This window comes from Lepisosteus platostomus, chromosome 27 (genome assembly GCF_059453375.1).
Source record: "Lepisosteus platostomus isolate fLepPlt1 chromosome 27, fLepPlt1.hap1, whole genome shotgun sequence".
Lineage (NCBI taxonomy): Eukaryota > Metazoa > Chordata > Actinopteri > Semionotiformes > Lepisosteidae > Lepisosteus > Lepisosteus platostomus.
In genome coordinates, this window is record NC_142637.1 from 4,785,653 (window position 1) to 4,808,208 (window position 22,556).

Genomic DNA, 22,556 nt, shown 5'->3' on the forward strand with positions numbered 1-22,556 from the left:
GCTCCAGGAAAAGAGAGTTTTTAAAGAAGAGGGAGGTGGGAGGGGTGGTGGGGAGCGGGGTTGGTGGAAATATATTTTTCATCGCCTGTGCCGGATTTGAATTTTTTTCCCTCCTTTTAGGTGGAGAATACGCAGAATCACGGCAAACCTAATTGAGGGTTTAAAAAAAAAACACAGTCCTCACTCAGAAGTAAAGACACTCTTGGTTTACAGCATTCGAGCCCACTCAAAATCACTCGGCAAGACGAGAGCAAAAGTTAAGAGGATTCTGTGATATTCACACAGAATACTACAATGGTCTTTCTGACCATTGTAGGTCTATCTGTGCCAGGTAAGATGATCTGAAGACTCTCCTATTTTTAACATCTATAAACTCCCCTGACAGTCAGGGCAGCCTAGGAAACCTGTGAATCTAAATATTTTTGGGCTACCATGATGTTGCAAAAAAGATAAAACTAGAATGTAGTTGCTAATGAAGTGTAATTTAAATGAGTTAGAACTGTAAGTTAGTTTTCTTTAGAAGTGTCTTCTTGCAAAAGGTAATGGAAACTATTCTTTTCATTGTTTCTATTGGTTCTTTACCAGTTCGATGTGTCAGCTTCTCTCGAACTCATACAAGCCTGTGAAGGCATGGAAACTTGTTTGCTTCAAACTTCCTTTATATATTTACCCTTATTTCCATAAATATATTTGAATAAGATGAACCAAGTGTATGTGCTAAACTGGTTTTTAAGTTATTACAGAATAGAAAGGCATTGCCTCAGAGATGAAGCATAGTGTCCTGGGATCACCTTCATATTTAGCAGTTTAGTACTGGGGGATTAGAGACAACTTTGGAGCTCCGCTTTCTCAGCATAAAGACCAGCTCTCCCGAAACTCCTCAGCCACTGGAAGGGGCCAAGGACCTGCCAGTGGGATGCAAAACAAGGAATCCTGACAACTGGGTGTGATATGATGCAGGTGGGAGCAGTGCATTGATGATGGAGGCGAGTCCCCTATGCCTGTGAAGCACTTTGAGGGGAATGTCCAGAAAAGCACGATAGAAGTGTAAGGATATTATATAGTGTGGTGACATATACAGGAAAGAAAGCTCTTCAGTTACAAAGAGTAAGGTATTACCTCTGCATTAGTTAAAAGGATCCCCAACTGAAATGCTTCTTGCAGACACCGATAACAGAATACTGACCTATCTAGAGAGCGGGTGAGCTGAGGACAAGACCAATTTCCCTAAAAAGCCGAGATTCCCCACTGCGGTTTGGGATAACTAAAGCCTTTTCCTGCACACAATCGGGAGATGTAAAGCGAAAGGAAAACAAAAGAACACGGCAGTAATTTCGGACAGACGACGACAGATATTCCCACCAGTAAGTCTGAACCAGCAGCAGCGTGTGATCTCGGCTGGTATTGTCTGCTGGTGACATTTTGGGCTGTTCATCCTGCCAGGGAGTGGTGTGAAACAGGAGGTTAATGAAATGCAGGGGTTTCCTGCCAGCTATTGTCTCTGTGCCAAACTGTCTTCACAGGAAAGAGTATTTCATGGAGGGTTTTTTTTTTTTAAGTGGCGATGTCGAGTAACCTTTAAGACAGATCTCGGAAATACTTCAAAACAAAAGCAGGAAATATTTTCTTTTCATGCGAAGACATGGGGTAAAAAGATCAAGATAAACACCCAGTGCAAGTATATTTAAAGTGGATGCTATCAACTTGTTATCTGTATGTCGCTGAAGTGCTTTGGTTAACATTTCTTTACGCACTTTATACTCCAATATAAACAACAATGGAAACAAAGGCAGCTATGGCAATATTGTATATTGAAAATATTCAAAGCCTTAATTGGCTTCATCCTTTGCTACTCATATTCAAGAAAAAGACCCTTTCATCACCTTGAAGCAATGTGGTAAAGGCTAAAGAACCCAAATCTCTCTAGTCTTGAACAGAGGAGGCTGAGGGAATTTAATACAATTACTCAAAATCTTGAAACACATTTGCAAAATCAGTTAGGAGGACTAAGGGTAAAATAAAGGCCCAAGGACAAAAGCTGAAATTGCATTTAGGATTGAAAACAGGAGTCAAGACCTTATGCAAAGTGTTGGAGATCGTTAAAAAAAAGGCAATCCATTAACTACAAACAAATAAGCATTAAAAGCTTTTCATTTGTAATAATTTTCCGATTCTCAAAACATCGTGATCCATTTAATTTTTTCACTCTAACTTTAACAGATGCAGTGGTCCCCAGCGTTGGTATTGGTGGAACCATTCCAGTGAAGTCAATCACAGGACATATTTTAAAGCTTAATTTCAACTCTAGAGAAAGTCAAATGGGATTTGTAATTGGTACCAACCCTATACCAATATGTGAGTTTCACTGCTGCCCTCCTTTAGGTGTGTTGCCCAAAATGTAGCCAATTGGACCTCTGCAGAAGGAAAAAATTGCTTATTTTGTGAGGGTTTACCATGCATTCCCACCCTCCTCGATTGAATGCCTAAATAGAAAAAGGTTAAGCAAGTTGAGGCAAGTCTTGAAAATACTGCATTCGGAAGCTATTGGATACTGCATTTCTGAAAACCTGGATTGCAGCAAAAAGGTAATCAGAAGCCTGAAGTAAGGAGCTGGTCAGTGAGAGTCAGTAAGTAGCTCTAGGGATTCAGAAATCAGCTGGAATGAAAACCAGCTGATACAGCGGTTCCTGAAACAGTGTGCACCCTGAAGGCTTGCTCATGTTGTGGTCAATGTTACAGAGCCAAGCTGAAACAAACTGTAGGTATGTGCTGCCACCTTGTGTTTACAAAAGGGATTACAACAAACATTTTAATTGAACTGCAGTGATTTGACCGGATGATTCAATCAAGTAAATGCATTTCATTAAGCAGCTTATTACAGTGAGGATCAGTCTAGTCAGAGTCCTGGGTGGAGTGGGTGCCAGACTGAGAGCACATTGATCTCTCCACGGCTTCCAGAAAGCAATGAAGGGCAAAATGCATTTATGACATAAAAAAAAATTAAATCAATACAGAGGGATTTTTTTATTTTTTAATTGTAAATGTTCCCTTTCCTATTTAAAATGAGCAAAAAGCACATCAAGCAGAAGTGTTTTTCTTTCCCTACTGAAAAACCGATGAGCACCAGTTGGAACAGAATCCTGAAGACAAAGAGCTGCTGCTGGAAAGGCAGTTTCTTCCCATATGTTTTGCACCTTTTAGCTGTTCCCAAGGTCAGCTTTTATATTTTACTATGCAATATTTGCATAGTAATGACTATATAACCCAACCACCCATTTTCTAACCACTCCTTCCAATTCAGGGTCAGGCGTGGGGGCAAGCCTGACCCTATCCCAGCAAGCAGTGCATGGCAGGGTACGCCCTGGACAGGATGCCAGTCCATTGCAGAGCAATAGCTATATATGTATATTCTTACAAAATTAGACATAAGGTTTTGAATAATTCACTGCAGGTGAAATAACCACCACCTACATGTTTGTGAGGGTTAAGTTGCATGAGTACTTTCAGAAAATTCCCACTGAGGCTGTGTGTCAAACACCAGCCTCTGCGGGTCAAAAGGTTTTGTTTTTCCTTATGTACTTAATTACAAATGTCATCAAACGGACAATGTTTTTTTTTTAAGTTCACGCCATGGTCTCCAAGGCATATGATTTCAAGTTTCTTTCATCCAAAGTGCAAAAATGTACAAAAAATTCGAAGCTTTCCGAGATTTCAAATGTCCCTACTTCATCAAAAACCAATGGTATTAATGATGAGGTCCCCAATTATACTGCAAATCATCCAAAATCAACTGCTTAAAGGGACTCACTCCCCTTCTGGATTTTTGTTCTAACCCTGTAATCAATGTAACACATTTCTAAAAAGCTATTTCCTACAGTAGAGGTATACAAGATTTGTCTCAAGGTGTTTTATCGATCATGGAAGATACTCCCTTAATTAAAGGTGGTTACCCATAAAATACCACAGAGGATTATGCAGCTAAAAATGAATATGTAACAGAGAATATGATGGAAAAATATAGTAAATATTCCAGGCAACAAGTTTGAGACCTCTGGGTTTAGGACGTGTCTAATTGAAAGTTCACTGCAAGTCAAAATACATTAATCAACATTTTGTTGCTACACATTTTGGATGAGTTGCATCAGGAAGTACTTTCTCACCTGTGAACTTTTTTGTGGTCCAACCTTCTCTCTTCAGGTTGTGAATTCTTGATATCAGTCTTTGCTGTGGGTTCTTTCCATTAATGCATAAAAGCAACTAAGTACAGGAAACATGAAAGCACAGGGGTAGCTGCTAAATTATTTTACCACCCATATTAAGTTCATATGTAGAGAATGGTGTACAGATCCCTACATTTTAGCCCGTGAATTCAGTCACAAAGCTGTACCAAAACAGGTTAACACATGCCTAATATGCAAAACATTTATTGTATTGAGTTGTACAAAAGTTTTCATTCAGTCATATATGTATTTTACAAATGGAAAGAAAAGAAAAGGAAAAAAAAAAGAACTTTTGGCATGCACCCTCCCAATAGCCCCAACCCCCTTAGTCCTCTCAAAATAATGATAAAGTTTAGGTTTAAATGTACGCTTCAAATCAAAACATTTTAAAAAATGGTTTCAAACTTTGCTTAAGTTATAGCCGAGTTCACATTACTGCACAGTCCTGTGCATTTCATAGTATTGTGTCACCTGAAAAACGAAAAACATTACAGTAGGATAAGGCTAACGCTTCTTTGACAAGACAGCGCTTGAAAACAAAATTCCTGTTTTAACTGCTAAAGCTGTGATTTATGTTCTTTCACATGAATTAGCTATAAAACAGCTGACGTACTTTTAAAGAACTGTTAAGACAAGGTCACCTAATCTTGTCCAGCTCACTCACATTTGTCAAAACCTGAAAACAGAGCTCTGGCAGTATAGAAATTCAGTGCATGAAACAATGGATTAACCATTTTGGACAGCTTGTTTTAATAACTTGATTTTGAATGCTGTGATGACAGTAGTCTCAGTTTTCACATTATTCACAATAACCTGGTTGTCAGTTGTAAACAAAAAGCAGGTCAATATAAAACCAAAAATGAACCAGGAGAATTGTTTAGAAAAATGGCTGTTACAACATCTCTTTGAGAGATACAAAATGTTGCACACCAGTGGAAAAGGCATGATTCTAATATTCCAGGAAAAAGTCTACAGGTACAGTAAAAGTGCTGAAGTTGACTGGAAAATGTCTCTTGCTGGGCTATAACCCTGAACCTGCTGATCAGAGATCAAAGGTAAGCTTCACTCTGTTCCTCATAACTTTCAAATAAACAGCTGTATAAGAAAACAAATAATCTATTTAAGGTCTTAACCACCTGTTAATTGGAAAATGTAATATCTACAGTACCAGAACTGCACAGCCTTGCAACACAATGTTCAGCCTTAATATCCATCTATGAATCAATATTGTTCACCCAGAGTGCACTGTGGAAAAACAACAGTACATATCACCAACTAACCCAATTGTTTTTTTCAAAATTCTGCAACGTCACCTGGTGCCTTACTGTTCAGAAATAGGATAAATATTTTATTAATCCTGCTACACACTGTAACTGCTGTTTTCGACCTAAACTTTACCACCTTGAAGAGAACTGTTTATGATTAAAATCCCCCACACTTGCATGTAAACTTTTTTTTCAAATAACATTCTTCTAATTCAAAATTAAAATACAAAGCACTGCATCTGAAGACAAAAATTCTGTTTCCCAGGCCAATATCTGTACTACAAAAATGTGAGATAGCAGTGTTATATCCAACGTTTTATAGAAAGAAGCTTTCAATTAAATCAGTTACCTGCATGGAAATAAGAACTAATCCAATTTTATCTCTTTAATTTTTATATAAAATTAGAAAAAAACTCAAAACACCCAAATGCATTAATATGGCTAAGTTAATCATACTGTTTACTACAGAATATTGCTACACTGAAACCCTGGCCACATGTTAAACATTTCCAAATCCTGAGAAACCTTAAAAGCAAGAGACCTCAGCTCCAATGGAGAATATCTGAGACCCCTTAAATAGCAGCCATTAGTTGTACACCCGTATAATTAAATTATTCAGGCTACTGAAAATGCGAATTCAATTTTCAATTCCAAGTCTCTCTACATTCGTCTACAATTGAAACAGGCTACAAAATCACTTAAGACCCCACAATATCTTGGTAACTGAGTTCATTTCTTTGCAGCTTCTTAAGATAGAATATACAAAAACAATTTGTAAAATTTCTGTAGGTCCGATACCTTAAATATTTATGGTAAGGTACAGAGAAGATAACCCTTCATAAGGGTTTAGCCAATAATTTTGAGGCACAGTTATACATTCAGTGTCAAGTTAATTTGCAAAAAGAAATAAAATTGGATTATTAAGCAGGTCGCTTACAAATTCAGAAGCCAAAAGTTCTACTGTGGTTCTTTTTTCAAAATTGATTTGTGCAATCAGTCTGTCTGAGAAACTGAATTTTACATATACAAGGATACATACTTATGACCTGATTATAATAACTGAATACTCTATAGCATTAGTGTAAACAGGGTGGAAACGATCAATGAGCCAACCCTTTCTGGAGTGTGTGAAATGGGGACCGCAGATTTTCCATTGAAACTGGAAACAAATACAGCCACACCTCACCTTTTACATCATACTACAGCGGGCAACTTTCAAGCCCTGATTGGTTGAATATATTGTGTTTCGCACATACTCTTTTTTAGCTTTGCCAACCACTTTTAAGCCACAAATAAGTACTACATTTCTTATTCTGTGTGAGGACAGCACACATTTTTCAAAAGCTTTGGCAAGTTCATAAATGACTAGAATGTTGCCCGCTTGGAATTCCAGTATCTACCTATGTCTCTTGCAAAGTCCTACAATTCCCCCCCCCCCAATTCAAACAGCATGGCTGTTTGATCTCATTTACCTCCCCTGCTCAAACCCTTTCATTTTCCACCCTGTTTATTCCATCAGCAAAGCCAGCCTACTACGCCACTACACACAGCTTCTATGTACCAGCTGTCAGTAAAAACATCTATATAACTTTCAGTTAAAAATCAAAGATAACATCCATAAGCCACCGTTTAAAACTTATTAAACCTTCATGGTCTTCATACTGCCCCAGGGGAGACTACAGCTTAGGACAGGGAAGAAGCCAGACAGAAAGGGGATTTTTTTATTCAATCCTAAACCTGCTAGTGGCTCCAATAACAGCCAAGATAGCAATATATTCAACTCCCAATGATAACATGTTTGTTCACAGTGCAGGCCAACAGCTGTTCACCATGAGCAAAAATGCAAAGTATCCAACTTAATACAGGAGTGTCCCCCAGCACAGGCCTCAGGTGCAACTGCATTGTTTAAACACCACTGTCTCTGGGCCTCCTGTAGGTTTCAAATAAGGCGCCACAGACGCCAGAGCCAAAAATCTGGGAAACAGCCTGGAACTGTGTCACACTTGTCTAGAGCCAAGGTTGACAAAATTCCACCCTTTAGTTTTATTTCTCCTCCCATTTAAAAAAAGGCATGAAATTGTACCTTCCTCTCTCTAAGCTGTAGGCGTTTCTTTATAATTAGTATTAAATGACTGCACAAACATGCTTTGTCAAGGAAGGCTAATTTTGGTAAGCTTCGACCCTTCAAAAAAAATACACTGCAAAATAGTGTTCATGATACCTGGAGGTTAAATAAAATCAATTTTAAAAACATCTGGGCAGTTTCATTTGGTTAAAAAAGCAGAACGAAATTTTAAAAAGTACCCAGAATTTAAGGATTGAACACAAAATGAAATGTACAAAAATATTTTAAGTGGCTCCAGAAGAAAATAAAAAGTAGGATTTTAAAAAAAGCTGGTGTTCCTTTTTACATAATCAAACACTCTCTGGATGCTGCCTTTGGGTCTCCCTGGAAACAATAAGAACAAAATTAACACATCTTTCAAAGACATCAAAACCAGACATTCAGTTCAGCAACTCTAAGAATGCATATTTCTAAAGGTTTATGATCTAGGTCTAAATCTTGTTTCAAACATGTTGTTTATCAGTTTATTGGGAATAACTGCTTCAAAGTAGACGATAACGCAATACACTCCAAGAAAATATCATTCACATTAGTAATATGCCAATCGCATGTTTTTGCATTTCATACAAGCATCCTGTATGTATTCAGAAACGTGGAAAAAAACACTAGAGAGGAGAATTGTCAAAGATGATTCATAATGTGAGTTAAGATCTTCCTCTCCTAGCTACTGTATGTAGAATGACCCTCTATGAACAAAAACCAACCTGCTGGTGGAAAAGATCCTCTTCCCCAAAATCTGCATCTTCCTCTTCCTCCACCTCTACTAGGGATTTCGTTACAGTCCTCTTGGCTACTTCCTAGAGAGGGAAAGGAAGTTGTAGTCATGGGGTCTGACAAGAGAATAAAGTCAGAAAGCATGCAGGTCTCCTTTAAAGATCATCAGGGAGGATCTCAAAGCTCTCGATGCATAGGAGGCGATCCATTTCACCCACCGGACTGATGTGCGACAGCTGTTAGGCTCCAGCAACCCCCACTCCACAGCTGATCAGGCTGGGAACTTGTTTCACTCACTTAATTAAATGGGAACTTTAATTGGCTAGATCATGCACACCCAAAAAGGAATTCAGCCAGGACAGCAAAGTAAACACACTTCTATACTCTTACGAAAGGAGCTGTCGGATCTTTAATGATCAAGTCATTAGGGCCTTGATTTAACATCTTATCCAAAAGATGGTGCCTCTTACAGCGCAGTATCCCATCATTACACTGGCAGGTAATTACAGTCCAGATGGCAGGGCTGCATTTGCTGGTCCGTTAATACAAATAAAGACCAGATCAGACCAACTCACTGTGTTAACCAAACAATTAAACAGAGCTTGTTAATAATGAGACTCTCCCTTCCCACCCGGGCCAGGTTGAGAGCTGAAAGGAAGTCTACCTCTCCATCCGAGTTGACGAGGAAGGTCACGATGTCATCTCCAGTGCCCCAGGAGCTCTGGGTTTTCCACAGCAGGTTGGAGGGAGGGGCGTGCGTGACCCCAGCATCGGCACTCCAGACCTAGGCAAGAGAAGAGCCAAGCTCCTCATTTAAAATCACCAAACACAGCAGCTTGCTTTCTAGACAGCTGTTCTAATTCTCAGAGTCAAATTTAGGCAAGGACAGAGAAGTGGCAATAGCCAAATAATGGTAAATAGAGTTCCCTTCATTACCTTATAACAACTGGCACTTAGAGCAGAAAACTGAAGTTGAGCCACTAGCAGCTACTACAGTGGTATTGTACCCAAACTCTTCTTCAACTTTAAAAGTTAATCTTTCTAGTATTTCATAAAGGACTAATGACACCACTTGCTACTTTTTAAAAAACCTTTGTGATTTTGTATTTAGATTTACACGTGCTTACCGTGACTGTCTGTCCAGCTTTAAGGAGATACTTCGGGGTGAACTTGTAGGCAATTTCATCTCCATCACCAATCCGTCTCTTCAGTCTCCAGTTGCCAAGAGACTGATCCTACACAAGCAGAAGTAAAAACCTTTACTAAAACTGGAAAGCAACAATCTTTGGGGAACAAGATGACCAATTTCACTTTTGAGTTCCGAAAAAAGCAGACTTTGTCTTAAAGTAGACTTTAACAAAACTCACAGCTGGTGTAGTTTATTAAAAAAATGAAAGACTTCTGGACTCTAGAGTGCACTTCAGCAGGGGTGGCAAACCCCGATCCCAAACCTTCATGGGTCACTCTTAAATTATTGATGTCTAAATGCTAGGAACACTTTCATTTTCGACTAGCAGGCGATCTGGGCAAGTAAGCAATTTACAGAGCATCTGCGTTTGTAGTGATTAACACCAGAGATGCCTCAAGGAAGGCAGCTGTTCATGGCCTAATTTGATCAACACTCACGTTTTAAGTTCTTCATGGATTGTCAATTGAAGGGCGGCCAACAGGACCAGAGGCTCTCCAAGACCAGAGGCTGGTCACCCCCTGTGCTATAGCCCCCAGTTTGTGTTCAGCAGGCACTGCGGCGACGCTGCACCTCACCTTCTCCGCGTTGTTCTTCAGGGTCACGGACTTGCCCTCCAGGTCGATCTCCTCGATGGTGATGCTCCCGGTGGTCTCCGCCTGCTGGCTGATCTGGAACCTGGGCTGGCCGACGGTGCCGGACTCCTCCATCTCCACGCGCTTCCTCTTGGCGCGGGACGAGCGGGTCACGCTTGCGCTGGCCAGGCTGCTGGAGGTGACGCGGGACACGGTCACCCGGGAGGAGGGGCTGGGGGACAGCTTGAGCCTGCGGAGCAAGGGGGAGCGACAGGGTCAGCACCTCGCCCTCTCCCATGGGGCGGCGCAGCGCATCTATTCTTCCGACTGCCCGCCATCCTTCACTTCTGAAAATAAACTCAAGGGAAAACCAGGGGATGGTTTCTGTACCCATCTTGATACAATACTATACAGTACAATTCCTCATACATTCATTTCAATGCAAAAGGATACATTCAGAAATTGATTTAAAATAGAATTACACTCAAGATTTCACTCCCCCCCCCCCCCCCCCAACACAAGAGATGCAAACTTTAATACACAGCATTTTGGTGTCAATAGTCTTTAGTAGAAATAAGACTAGAAAACGAAGAAAAATGGTTTTGTTTCAGTGCACCCCTTTCAATTAAATGTAGCTTATGTGATCCAGCTGGGATTTGCTGCCCTGTCAATTGTTTTACTGCAGGCACTTGCTTTTGTTTTGAACTTTACAACCCTTCCAGATCAGAAGCTGGCTTGTCTAGCCCAGGTACAGCTTGGACTTTTTCCAAAACTGTTCAGCTTTGCCACAGGATCTCACATCTATGGAAGGGTGTGGGCAGAGCATCACTCCCCACCTTGGGTTATTATTTCAGGTTCTTACCTAGGGCTTCAATATAACATGTCTAAAGGGAAAGTCAACTCCCGTGTGTCCAACTCCACCACTTACACCCACAACCTGATATTTCCTTAGGTCTCCTACCCCAGTACTGACAAGGCTCGGCATCGAGATCTTCCTGCAAGGTGCTAAACCAATCCCATTACTCGGATATGAAGCCTTACTACTCTCCAGACGTGAGATTCAACTTCATGCATAAGTCATCCCCACTTAAAGACCATAAAAGAGGGGGTTATATTTTTAGCTGGAATGAGATCTAGCAAGTTGTGAGATGTATGAGAGGGGTAATGAAGCCTTTTTTTTTTTGCACCACAACAAAAGCTGCTCCTAATTTTCCAAAATATTAATGGGACAAATCTAAAAAAAGATCAAGGTGGTCTCCCAAGCATCTTGTAAAATAGAAGCACAATGCTTTAGAGCCATCAGCTATATATCACTGCAACTCACAGCTAGCAGGCCACTGAAGCTCAGCAGGTGTGAGCCTGCCCTGTACCTGGATGGGTGACTCCTGGGAAAGCTAAGGTTCCTGCTGGAAGAGGTATTAGTGGGGCCAGTAAGGAGAGCTCATCGTGCGGTCTGCGCGGGTCCTGATACCACAGCATAGTGCTGGGGATGTTATACTGTAAACGAGGGGACGAGACGTAAAACAGAAGTCCCGATATTAAAAATCCCAGGGCATTTTTTCAAATAAAATGGGAATATAGACCCTGGTGTCCTGGTCAAATTTCCCCCTGGCCTTTACTTATCATGACCTCCTAATAATCCCCATCTATGAAATGGCTTCATTACTCTGTTCTCCTCCCCCCTTGTAGCTGATAGTGTGGTGAGAGTACTGGTGTACTCTGGCTGCTGTCACATCATCCAAGGTGGTGCTGCACATTGAGTGGAGTTTCCAGAAAAGTGCTATATAAGTGTAAGGATTATTGTTTGGGAGTCGAGCTCCTGCTTGTGTTACAGTCGAGACTGCAGAGCCCCACACCTGCTCTCCTCCCCCTCCAGCAGCTTGTTGTAGGCGCTGATCTCCATATCCAGCGCCAGCTTGACGTCCAGCAGCTCCTGGTACTCGTTCAGCTGCTGCTGCATCTGGTCCCTCATTTCCGCCATCTCCCGCTCCTTGGCGTCCAGCTGCCGGCGGTACTTGTCCCGGTCGCTGGCCAGCAAGTCTTCCAGCTCACGGATGCGTTCTTCCGCCGCACTGGCCTACAGGGAGAGCGGTACAGAGGCTCAGGTCTATACAAGCACAAGCCTGGGTCGACACACACAGCACATCCGCAGAGCTACCATGTAGACAGCAATGGCAGCATCAGGAGTCACGTGTTACTTTGAAAAACGAATTTTTAAACTTTAAGCTTAAACTGTGGGTGACGTCATTAAACCACTATTTTTTTAAACAGAGATTAAAATGAATATAAGATTCGTTTGAATTTTTTTTACTACTTTGGGGTCGGCACTGTAGCCAAGTCCTAGTTCTGACGTGGTATAATAAAGAGGAGAATATCCAGCTCCCTTTAACGCTGCCCATTACAACTGAATTTGGTTAATTTTTCTTTAAAAGCTTCTCAATATTCTTTATGAATTTCTCAAATATCCAATGCCAACAAGATATCATTTCCAACAGACAGAAACCTATTAAAATGTCGACTGCCAAATGAAATAACCACGTGACACGATACACGTGAATCCTACCTGTTTCTGCAGGGCAGTCAGCTGGTATCCCAGGCTCTCAATCCTCATGTGCGCCTCCTGCAGCTCCTCACGCGCCGTGCTCACAGCCTTGTCATTCATGTCAGAGGAGACCTTCGCATTCTCCAGCTGAACAGGGAGGAAGTACGGAACTTTATCTGGCTTCCTAGTTCACCCACTTTACTCATGGATATCATGCACTGCACCACTACAACTAGAAATGAGAACTGTGTGATACACAGTGTTGCGGAGATACAATGAACACAGCAATGGAGGGAGAAGGAGGTTCTAATAAGAAATTCCTATTCAAATCCAATTTTGCCCATGTGTGACTACTCATAGCTAAAAACCCACTGGCATCTTTAGAACATGTGCATTGCGAGACAGCACTTACAATGCAACGGTACAGCTAAAATACAGTGGTGTGCTACAAAGAACATCATTTATAACAAACTCACATAGTTTTCAAGGGTCATTTTCATTATACGTCTACATTTTATTGAAATGGTATTACACAGATAAATTCATTACGCTGAGCACATTTGTCACCAACAGGTTGTCTACTGTGAATGTCACAGGACAGCAGTGAGTTCACCTTCTGCTGGGAGCAATACAAACGATGCACATCGGTGATGCATTGCATTGCACCAGGCAGTACATGCTGGCTTGTGGGGTCCTTTCCCATTCTCCGCAAAATGCATGTGAAGAATATGCATCTGTTCCCAGATCTCTGTGTTTTATATGCCAAACGTCAGCCCAGATCATCCCACAGATGTTCAATAGGCCTGAAGTCTAGCGAATTGGAAATCTGGGGCGTGATTCTTCACATTCAAGTTATTGTTACACATTCAGCATGAGGACATATGCTGTCCCGGTGGTATACTCACATCAGAATGAGCTCTGAACAATGGGTTTTAAGTGAAGTCCCAAGTTTTGAGCCATACTAGTATGTAGTGACTAGACCCCACATTATGTCTGCTATAACATCTTGCCGGGTTTGAAACTGTCAAGCTCCTGACCGTGAACACCCTATACAGGGTCAAACCATTACCTCATTACCTTCAGCTGTTTTGATGTGTTTCAAGTTATTTCCCCCTTCAGAATGCATAATGGAAAACAGGTGTCAAGCGCTCCTATTTCAAACAAACTCTTCCCTCTCCGCTGGTAACTGTCTGTTTGGAAGCTACAAATACTGCATACTTCACATTCCAAAAGAACATGTGGTATTCTTTCCATGAAAGACTTTTGTGCCGCTTAAATGTAAAGAATTTAATTTAAGAATCAGAATATTGTTAGATACAATATGTAAGACCGAATCCGAGTTTTTACTTAACATTTTCGTGAACAGGTGAAGGTGCATTCCACGCTGAAAGGTAAAGAAAAGAAACTACATTTCGGCGGTGGAGCCTTCTTCGGGTGTTTTCGCTACCTTTCAGCTAGGAATGTTCCTTTGCAGCCAACATAGCTCCCTACTTGATTCTCTTGATGAGGTTCAAATGTAGTTCACTCACTATCCACAACACCTTGATAAAATCCTTCCTCTCTAAGGCTGCCAACTCATTTCTTTTCCAGATCTACCTATTAAAATAATGTCTTGCGAAGCCACTTCTAAACCGAGATCTGATTTTTGTTTTGTCTCTTGCAGTGTTTACATTAAAATGTTCACATCTTCAACGGTTTTTTGTGTAAAACAGTTATGACGCTTCTGACACTGATTTGTTATATTTAACGCAGCCATCCTAAATGTCTGCTTGGCAACAGTGTAATAATTAGCTGGATAAATATTAGTTTCTGAGTAGCAACACACTCTTACCTCTGGCTGTTATTTCTGTCCCTCTGTCACCATCACACTCGTAGTCTGTCCCTTGTCCAAAACTACCCTCCAGCTCCTCTTTTCTGTTCCTTCCTCCTTAATTGAATGACTTTCCAGCTTTCCTGCATGAATCCCTTCACTACGCTGACTCAGTTTTAAAATAAAAATCATTCTTTTGAAATTTGCAAACATAGCCATTTTGTACAGTTCTGACATTTCCCAACATGGAAAAAGACACTTCCAAGTTGCTGACAATTCAACAGCTATACTTTCAAGTGCCTTGCAGAAAAAAAGTAAGAAAGTAGATGGCTGAATATAACTGCCTTTTCCAATTCAGGGTTGTAGGAGAGCCGGAGTCTATTCCAGCAAGCAATAGGCAGAAGGCAGGGTACACCCTGGATGGGACACCAGTCTATCACAGGGCACAGACAAACACGTACTCACCCACACCAGACCCATACAGACTCCCCACAGACAGCAGCCCAGGTCTGCAATTTAACCCAAGGCCCAATCGCAGTAATGCTAACCACTGCCCTACCGAGCCCAGTAAGCCCTTGACTCTACATCTTATGAAATCAAGGGCCTGTAAGAACACATTTTCACCACAAAGCACTTAAAAAGGGTCATCTTTTGGTCATCTGTGCTCAAGACCAACGGCAGTGCAACACCAGTGGCAGGGAAAGGCGTACCTTGGCCTGGAAGGTGTTCTCCAGCTCCTGCTTGTAGATGGCCACCTGCTCGTCGTGCTGCCTCCTCAGATCCTGCAGCGCCGCGGACAGCTTGTACTCGTACTCCTGCTGCCTCCCGCTGTCCACCTCGACCATGCGCCTCTCGTGGCGCCGCCGGGTCTCCTGCACCTCCTGGGGGAGCCACACACAAGCACGGTGCCCTCAGAGGGAGCCTGTCAGCGCCCTGGGGAAGGGCCGAGCAGGCCAGAGCGCTGCAAGCCCACTGCACCTCCCTCGGGAAGGCAAGGCAGCGCAGCCTCACTCCCAGGGGGAGGCAAGCAGCTAATTCACCGAAATGCAACAAACAAGAGCATTGCAGCTGAGCACCTGACTAATAATATGGGTCTGCAGCAGCTCAGTGTGACCTAGGACTCTGGGTACAGAGACTCTGCTCACATTCGGCACAGGGAAGCGAAAGGAGCGAGTCCTCACATCCTGAAGGAAAAGATGCCGGCAGTCTAGTGAAGTGGGAAAACTCTCTGAATAACCGACAGGCCATCAGTAAGCAAAGTAAGCAGCGGTTAGCTGGAGTCCAGAGCAAGCGCGGGGAGACGTGGCTGGCAAGCGACGGAGGCCTTACCTCATCGTAAATGTTCTTCCTGAAGTTCAGGTCTTCCTGCAGGCTCTGGCAGCGGTTCTCCAAGTCCACTCTCATCAGGGTCTCCGCCTCCAGCTGCTTCTTGGCCACGGTGTGGGCATCCTCAGCCTGCAATCACAACCCACCAGTCACCAGCGAGCGATGGTGGCAGCCGCCCTTCTGACTATGCAGTTCTACCACCGCACGGCTTCAAAATACACATTTCAGTTTCACCCCTTAGTGCTGCTACCAAGCATGCGAAAATCAAAATCAGGAAAACCCACTCAGTCCGCTACGCTTGCGAACCATGAACTGTGTTGAACGTGCCAGTATCAAACGATTCAGAAAAGGCTGAGGAGAGGTTTTTTGCTGGAACACACCTTGGCAAGCTGGGCCTTCAGCTCGTTCACCTCTGCCAGCAGGGCTCTGTTCTCGCTCAGGGCGGTGTTGAGGTCGGCCCCACTCTTATTGCACTGGGCCTCCAGCTCCTTGATGCGCGCCTGCGCCGCAGCCAGGTCTCCATCCTTCTTTTTATAGCTGGGGGAGACAAAGCCACCCAAACGCAGCCCAGTTAACAACTCAAGTGCCTCACGCTGATGGGGTTCAATAAGGATTGAATACAAGTTATTCTCAAAATGCGATCAGCTTTCTGAAAAAAAAACACTGAAGAGCTAAACTTGGGGACTGTGACATCAGGATAGACCTTACATTTTTTTCCCCCCCGTAACCCATAGCTCCATTTCCCCTTTGGTTTTAGCTGCGTGTGACCAAAGTTAGAAGGGGAATTTCACCGCGTTAGTCACCGATGCATTTTGGTGGGCGAAGCAGAACGAGACCGCCGCAGTTTACCGCAATGACACGCAAGTTCCGTGGAAGAATGCCTACACATTTTCAAGGGGAAGATCAGCAGAACCCACCCCTGAAGAAATAAGCTGTCTGACTGTTTTTTTTTAAGTGTGACAGAATGTATATATAAAACACACACACACACACACATATATATATAAAAAATATTTGCATGCACAGCTCCAGCATGGCAGAACTGCCTGCTCTGATTCTACGTACAGAAGAGCAGCACATGGCCCAGCACAAGCTGCTGCACTTCCTGCACTGCGATAGTTCCCATAGCAACGTTGTAAACAGTGCCAAACAATGAGAGCTTTACCGCTGCATGTAAAGAGAGAGGCCTGCGTCATGTGAGGTTGTTCTAATGTTAAATGCCATTAACGCAGGGACTCCCCCCCCCCCCAATGTCAAAAGGCGCCTCACCTCAAACCGCAAGACCTTGCTTGGGCTTAATAACGCTCAGTTTATCATGGTTACAATATAAACATCGCTCTTAAGCAGATAAGAAGAGTCAGGTGCCCCCACATAAACTAAAAGTCTGCATTCATCACGTGTGAAGTCACGTGTGTAAGAATCACTGTATAGGTTACACAAGCAGGCGAGGACCTTCTTAATTTTGAGTTACTACAAGAGCATCACTCTTGATATGAGACCATATCATTAAAGAGCCGCACATGGAAATATGAAGTTTTACTTTAAAACCTAATAAAAAAATATTTTAACCTAAAGGCTTTCTAAACGTATGCTCAAACACCTTGCATGACTATACACAAAGCCCAGAAAACTACAGACTAAATAGCAGGTGTGCTGAAAGAAATCTCTCTGTGGGTTGGTGTTTCCCTGCAAAATGTATGAACGTTTAAAATTCCCCAATCTTGCCGAATCCAGGTTTTCAACCTAGTGCAGATAATGTATTACTCGTTTGACGTTTCTGGTCCAAACAGTTTGAAGGGTTTACTGTTGAGAACTTTTTTTAGATGGAAAAGTTTGGCAGTAATCCATACAGCTGGATTCCACAGAGCAATCAAGGAAGACATCCCTGTTGCAGTGTCCCCACCTGGGATCTGAGCCCAGACAGGAGTCCAGCACACTGCTACCCCTAAAGCACTGTGGCCGCTCGGGTCTGGAAAGGGGTGAAACTTCACCCACATCATGAACGTGAACATCACTCTTAACAGTCTCCGGTGCAAAATTGCCTTTGCTTTTATTCCATTATTCAAGGGAAAAGAATACAGGTCTTTTGAGGGGGGAAAAACAGCTTTGCGAGTTTTTTCCCCCCCACTAAAAACAAGGTAAAAGGCCCAGCCTTTTTTTAATTCCTGTGTGCATCTAGATAGTTAAAAACTTTTAAAAATTGACGCACCCTGCATTTCTGAACAAGCCTCCAGCTCACAACACCGTACGAGTTTTTCCAAATCCTTTTCAGGACGTCTGAAAGGACAAAAGAGGGCGTCATACTCACTTCCTGGTGACCTCCTCGAGCTCGGCGTTGGCCTTTCCCAGGTCGATCTGCAGCCTGGCCCTGTCCCGGGCCGTCTCGTCCAGGACACGCCGGGCATCCGCCAGCTCCACCTCATATAGGCTCTTAATCCCGGTCACCTGTCGGGGGGGACAGACAGGCACTGAGTGTCCACGTTCGCACGCCAACCAGAGGACAGACACAGGCAACAGACGAGCCTGGAATTCTCCTCCTCGCCCTCAGCGCTCGATACAACATACTGAGAATTACAACTCGATTCAGGGGAACCACGACACACTGTCACAGATCTTTACACAGACTATACAGATCGCACAACGCAATAAATCAAAAAGAAATCAGTGCAAGGGGAGGCAGTTCAGTGCACCACTTAATAACAGTGTAACATCAACCACAGAGGACAGAAAAACAAAAACCCTCTTTGGTTAAGAAGAAGAAATCTCCGGGGGTAAAAGGCCAGATGGTTTCCCACCCCTCCAGGCACTACCTATGCATTGTGAGGCAGTATATGTGTGAGCCGTGTTGGGAGGGGTTGTGCGTATGATTGGATGCATTAAAACTTAATGCACGACTCACATGCATGATAGAGTCCTTAAGACATTTGTGGTAGCTTTGAACATCCACATTTACAATAGTCCTAGACTTGCCAACCTATAAAGTGAATGTTTCAAAACACCTGACTCATTTCATTGGAGCACAGTCATATACGACGTCCATAAAGCTATTGTACAACACAAGGCACACCGCATTCGCTATCACCAAAATTGTTTAGCAATCATCTATATTTAATAACGTCCCTCCATTTTCTAACCGCGTATTGTCGGAGAGCCGCGGATTTAACTATACAATGCAGGTCCGCAGTCCAAGTTTAAAACTTTGTTAAAAAATCGTTATTATTTTTGTACATGTAACGCATCTTGACAGGAATCCTGCTGGATGACAGCCAGAGAAGAGGCGTGGATCTCCAGAGTTTTGGCTATTATCCAGGAGAGGATATTAAAATCCAGAGGCCGCCCTGGGGCTGCTGCCTCTACAGTCGGACACACCCAGCCAGAGGAGCTCTGCTAACTCGGGATGAAGTCATCTATGAAACTCTTTTTTATATATGTAAGGTCCTTCCGGTGTACCTTCAGTGAAAAGGCACGGTCTGGCACTAGATCTGCACCAGCCAAGTTAACAGCACCACTAGCGCTGTGTGATCAAACCAGTTTTCAGTGAACTTTTTTTTTAAAAGGTTGTTTTCACATTTCTTGCTTGGGTGATATATGATCCAAGTAATTCACTACTTAGAAAAGTAGTCACTCGTAAGCATCGACTATCAAGGTTTACTTACTAACGATCACGCATAACAACGTCAACTGTATCATTCAATATACTCAACACTGTAATTAGTTACTAATGTAGTCATAAACAGCAAGTCCAGTGCGCTAGACGGCTTTGGGGCGTATATCTTGGGTTGTTTTTTTTTTGCAAAGGGGCAACTCGACGACTAAGACTATAAGACATATCCAATAGGTCCGGCGGACAAATGCAAACTAGGGAGGTCATGAGGGCTGGGTCACCAGACACATCTACTGCTAACCGCGGTCTTCTGTCAAGCGCTGTCCCGCATTTCAAAGAAAAACAAGGTGTCAGATTCCCAAGCGACTCCTCCTCCCCGCCATCTGGACACCAGACGTCTTCTGGGCGAGGCAATTACAAAAACAAAAAAAAAAACGACCCTCGGAAATCTCGGCGTTTTCGTGACAACGAGAGTAAGAAAGAAAAAAAAAAGTCTTGAAAAGTCTGCTCAAAGTCAAAATAACTTGGGACAAGGCACCAGTACAAGACGTTTCCTGGACGGGGGCTGCGGGCTTTCAAAAGGACTGACGGCGCCAGCGTCCTCTATCTGTTCAAATACCACGTTTCCAGTTCAGCTCGCCCGGGGAAACCGAGTCCCCCCCAACAACACCCTTTCTTGCCATCTCCAACACCGGCGTGTTCAGTCTACTACACTGCCATGCCACACGGATCAACCCCCGTGTCCGCCACGGGGTGCGACACCTGAGACTGTGTCTGGAGGAGAGAGCAAGTAAAATACGCGCAAAAATAAAATCACACTACGGGAGAGGGGTGGTGGTGGTGGTGGGGGGTTTCGTCAGGGGGTGGCGAAGGGCTTCATTTTTTACCACATGCACACCCGAGCTCGTAAAATACCGACACGCACGCTTCAGATGCATGTCTTAAGGGCTGCTGGAAGAGCTGCTGAAGACCCCGCAGACGGGCAGACCCCATCGATGTCGGTGCAGTTGGGTGCAGCGGAGACAAAAACGCACTCCGGCGTGTCAATCTCGGAGCCCCAGTCCGATCTACAACCCAGCTCCTCTCGCAAGCGCCCACCCGCGCGATTTTGAATACGGCAACACTGTTCCCACAGCAAAGCACCGAGCGCCCCCCCAATTCATCTAGAAAGAGCATCGGGAATCTGAGCAAAACCACTCAGATCTGCAAAGATGACGCCGCTGATACTGGAGTAAGAGTCGTAGGAAAACACCCGCAGACAAAACCAGTCCAATGCAAAGACAACCAGTCCCTATGCACACACAAGGGGCGGGGGATTCCTGGATTTTTACATAGGTTTGCATTTTAGAGACAGGTACGTCCATCGCAGCCTGGACTGCACTAAGTTCTGTTTTAAAATGTTAAAAAAAGAAATCTCGAACACACAGTTTGGGCTTTAAATACTGAATAGCACCCCGCGTGTATCGCCCAGGCACGGAAAACCTACCTCTCGTGTGGTGACCTCTTCCTTCTCGGAGACTTTCACCATCAGCCGGTCGTTTTCCAGCTCCAGAGCCCGGACGCGGTCGATGTAGACGGCCAGGCGGTCATTGAGGTGCCGCAGCTCCTCCTTCTCCTGCAGCCGGGAGATGCGGGTCGGGGAGAGCGGCGTGTCCGCACTCTGCCGGGGAGTCCCGGCGGCTGAGCGGCTGGGGGTCGCAGTCGCCATCTCACACACACACACCAAAAAATATTGATAACCGGAGTTCTGCTGGGGGAGGAAAAAAAAACTCGCTGCGCTTCTACCGCACTACTTATAGAGAAATGCTAACTATTGAAGCTTAACCCCCTTCGATTCTTTTTTCTACGCGTTTAACCCCGGTTTTTGTTTGTAACTGTTTTAATTCATTCACACCACGCTCGCTCAATGAAGGAAGTCGGAGTCTCCCGTACAGTTAGGAAAGGCTCTGCCAAAGATGGCCGAGGCCCACGCAGCCCGCGCCAAAAACGTGTGGCGCTCATGACTCTGGGACTTGTAGTTCTTTAGCTCATATTGTCTGTTCGTCTTTATATAACTCATTTTTTTCCAGGTGTGGTACGAGTTCAGTGGCCTTTATACGCTAAGATCTTAATAGCAAATTCCCTGTTAGTGACACTGTTTGAAAAAGGAATAACGTATAAAGGGAATTAAAGCACATCAGGTTACAGTTCTTTAATTATAACGAATTGCAGTTGCGTTTATCACTTTCAGAAGAAAATGACTTGCACCGAATTGTCAGTCTGCTCAAGACTTTGTCATTTCTTGTATCAGGACAAACGTTTTTTACTGGAGTGAAGACATAAAAATTCTCTTTCGTATTGGTAACTGCAGTTTTCTGGTTCTCATTTAATTCCCCCCCCCTCCCCCCAAATAATGAAGTTTATTACCTTAATAGTCAACAACGCAAGATACAGTATCAACTTTGTTCAAAACAAAATAATTCAAAAGGTATCTTTTAAAAAAGTGTCGTGTGACTCCAACTACATATTATAGCAGTATCATATGAACTTCTAATATATCATATGTACCATAAACGACTCTATAAGGAACAACAGGTTTATGTCAAGAACAGATAAAAAAGATAAACGTTAACAAGTATAGCTGGACTCTTAATACTACGAGTACCAGAGTGCATTGCGGGACGAGGCGGGGTGAAGCTTGACCTGTACGTTTCCACGCCCCCACGCAGATGATTGGCCAGGTCTGAAAAAAGCAAGTACTCCCATTGGTCGAGATACATTGCTGTTTGTAGAGGGCGAACGCGGCTTTCAAAATCTGGCGCCCCACCAGAAATACCATAAACTAACCGCTATCGGTATTATTATTATCATCATCATGGGGATGGAATTTATTCGAACACAGTACCGCGTTTCCATTTTAATTTTCAGATAAGGGCGACGGTCTTTTTTTTTTAGTCGCGTCAAAACAATACAAAATCAGACAAGCCTCTTCGGCACTAAAATCCCTCTCCCCAGAGACCCCGTATTTCATTTGCAATGGAAAGATGCATGAAATAGGCGGTCAAAAGGTGGATTTTAAGTTTTACACTCATCTGGATCTTAACTCCGGTGTGAAGATGAGTTTTGCTCGAGGCTACCTCTATAATGCTGCAGTACTGTTACTGCATACATGTATAGGAAAATACTGCGCAGGGCTGGTGCCTTGTTTTC

The 22,556-nt window shown here is 43.4% G+C and overlaps 1 protein-coding gene across 1 annotated transcript; it reads right to left on the bottom strand.

Moving 5' to 3' along the window:
• Positions 1-4,396: 4,396 nt before the first annotated feature.
• On the bottom strand, positions 4,397-21,332 carry lmnb2 (lamin B2). The gene is made up of 12 exons (XM_088622278.1): positions 20,854-21,332; positions 18,072-18,208; positions 16,144-16,300; positions 15,767-15,892; positions 15,148-15,318; positions 12,649-12,774; positions 11,942-12,162; positions 10,089-10,335; positions 9,452-9,559; positions 8,989-9,108; positions 8,315-8,407; positions 4,397-7,934 (listed from the first exon to the last, which is right to left on the bottom strand). Exons 1-12 carry the CDS (start codon positions 21,073-21,075, stop codon positions 7,893-7,895), a joined length of 1,770 nt encoding a protein of 589 aa, XP_088478404.1. The 5' UTR covers positions 21,076-21,332; the 3' UTR covers positions 4,397-7,892.
• Between the last annotated feature and the right edge of the window lie 1,224 nt (positions 21,333-22,556).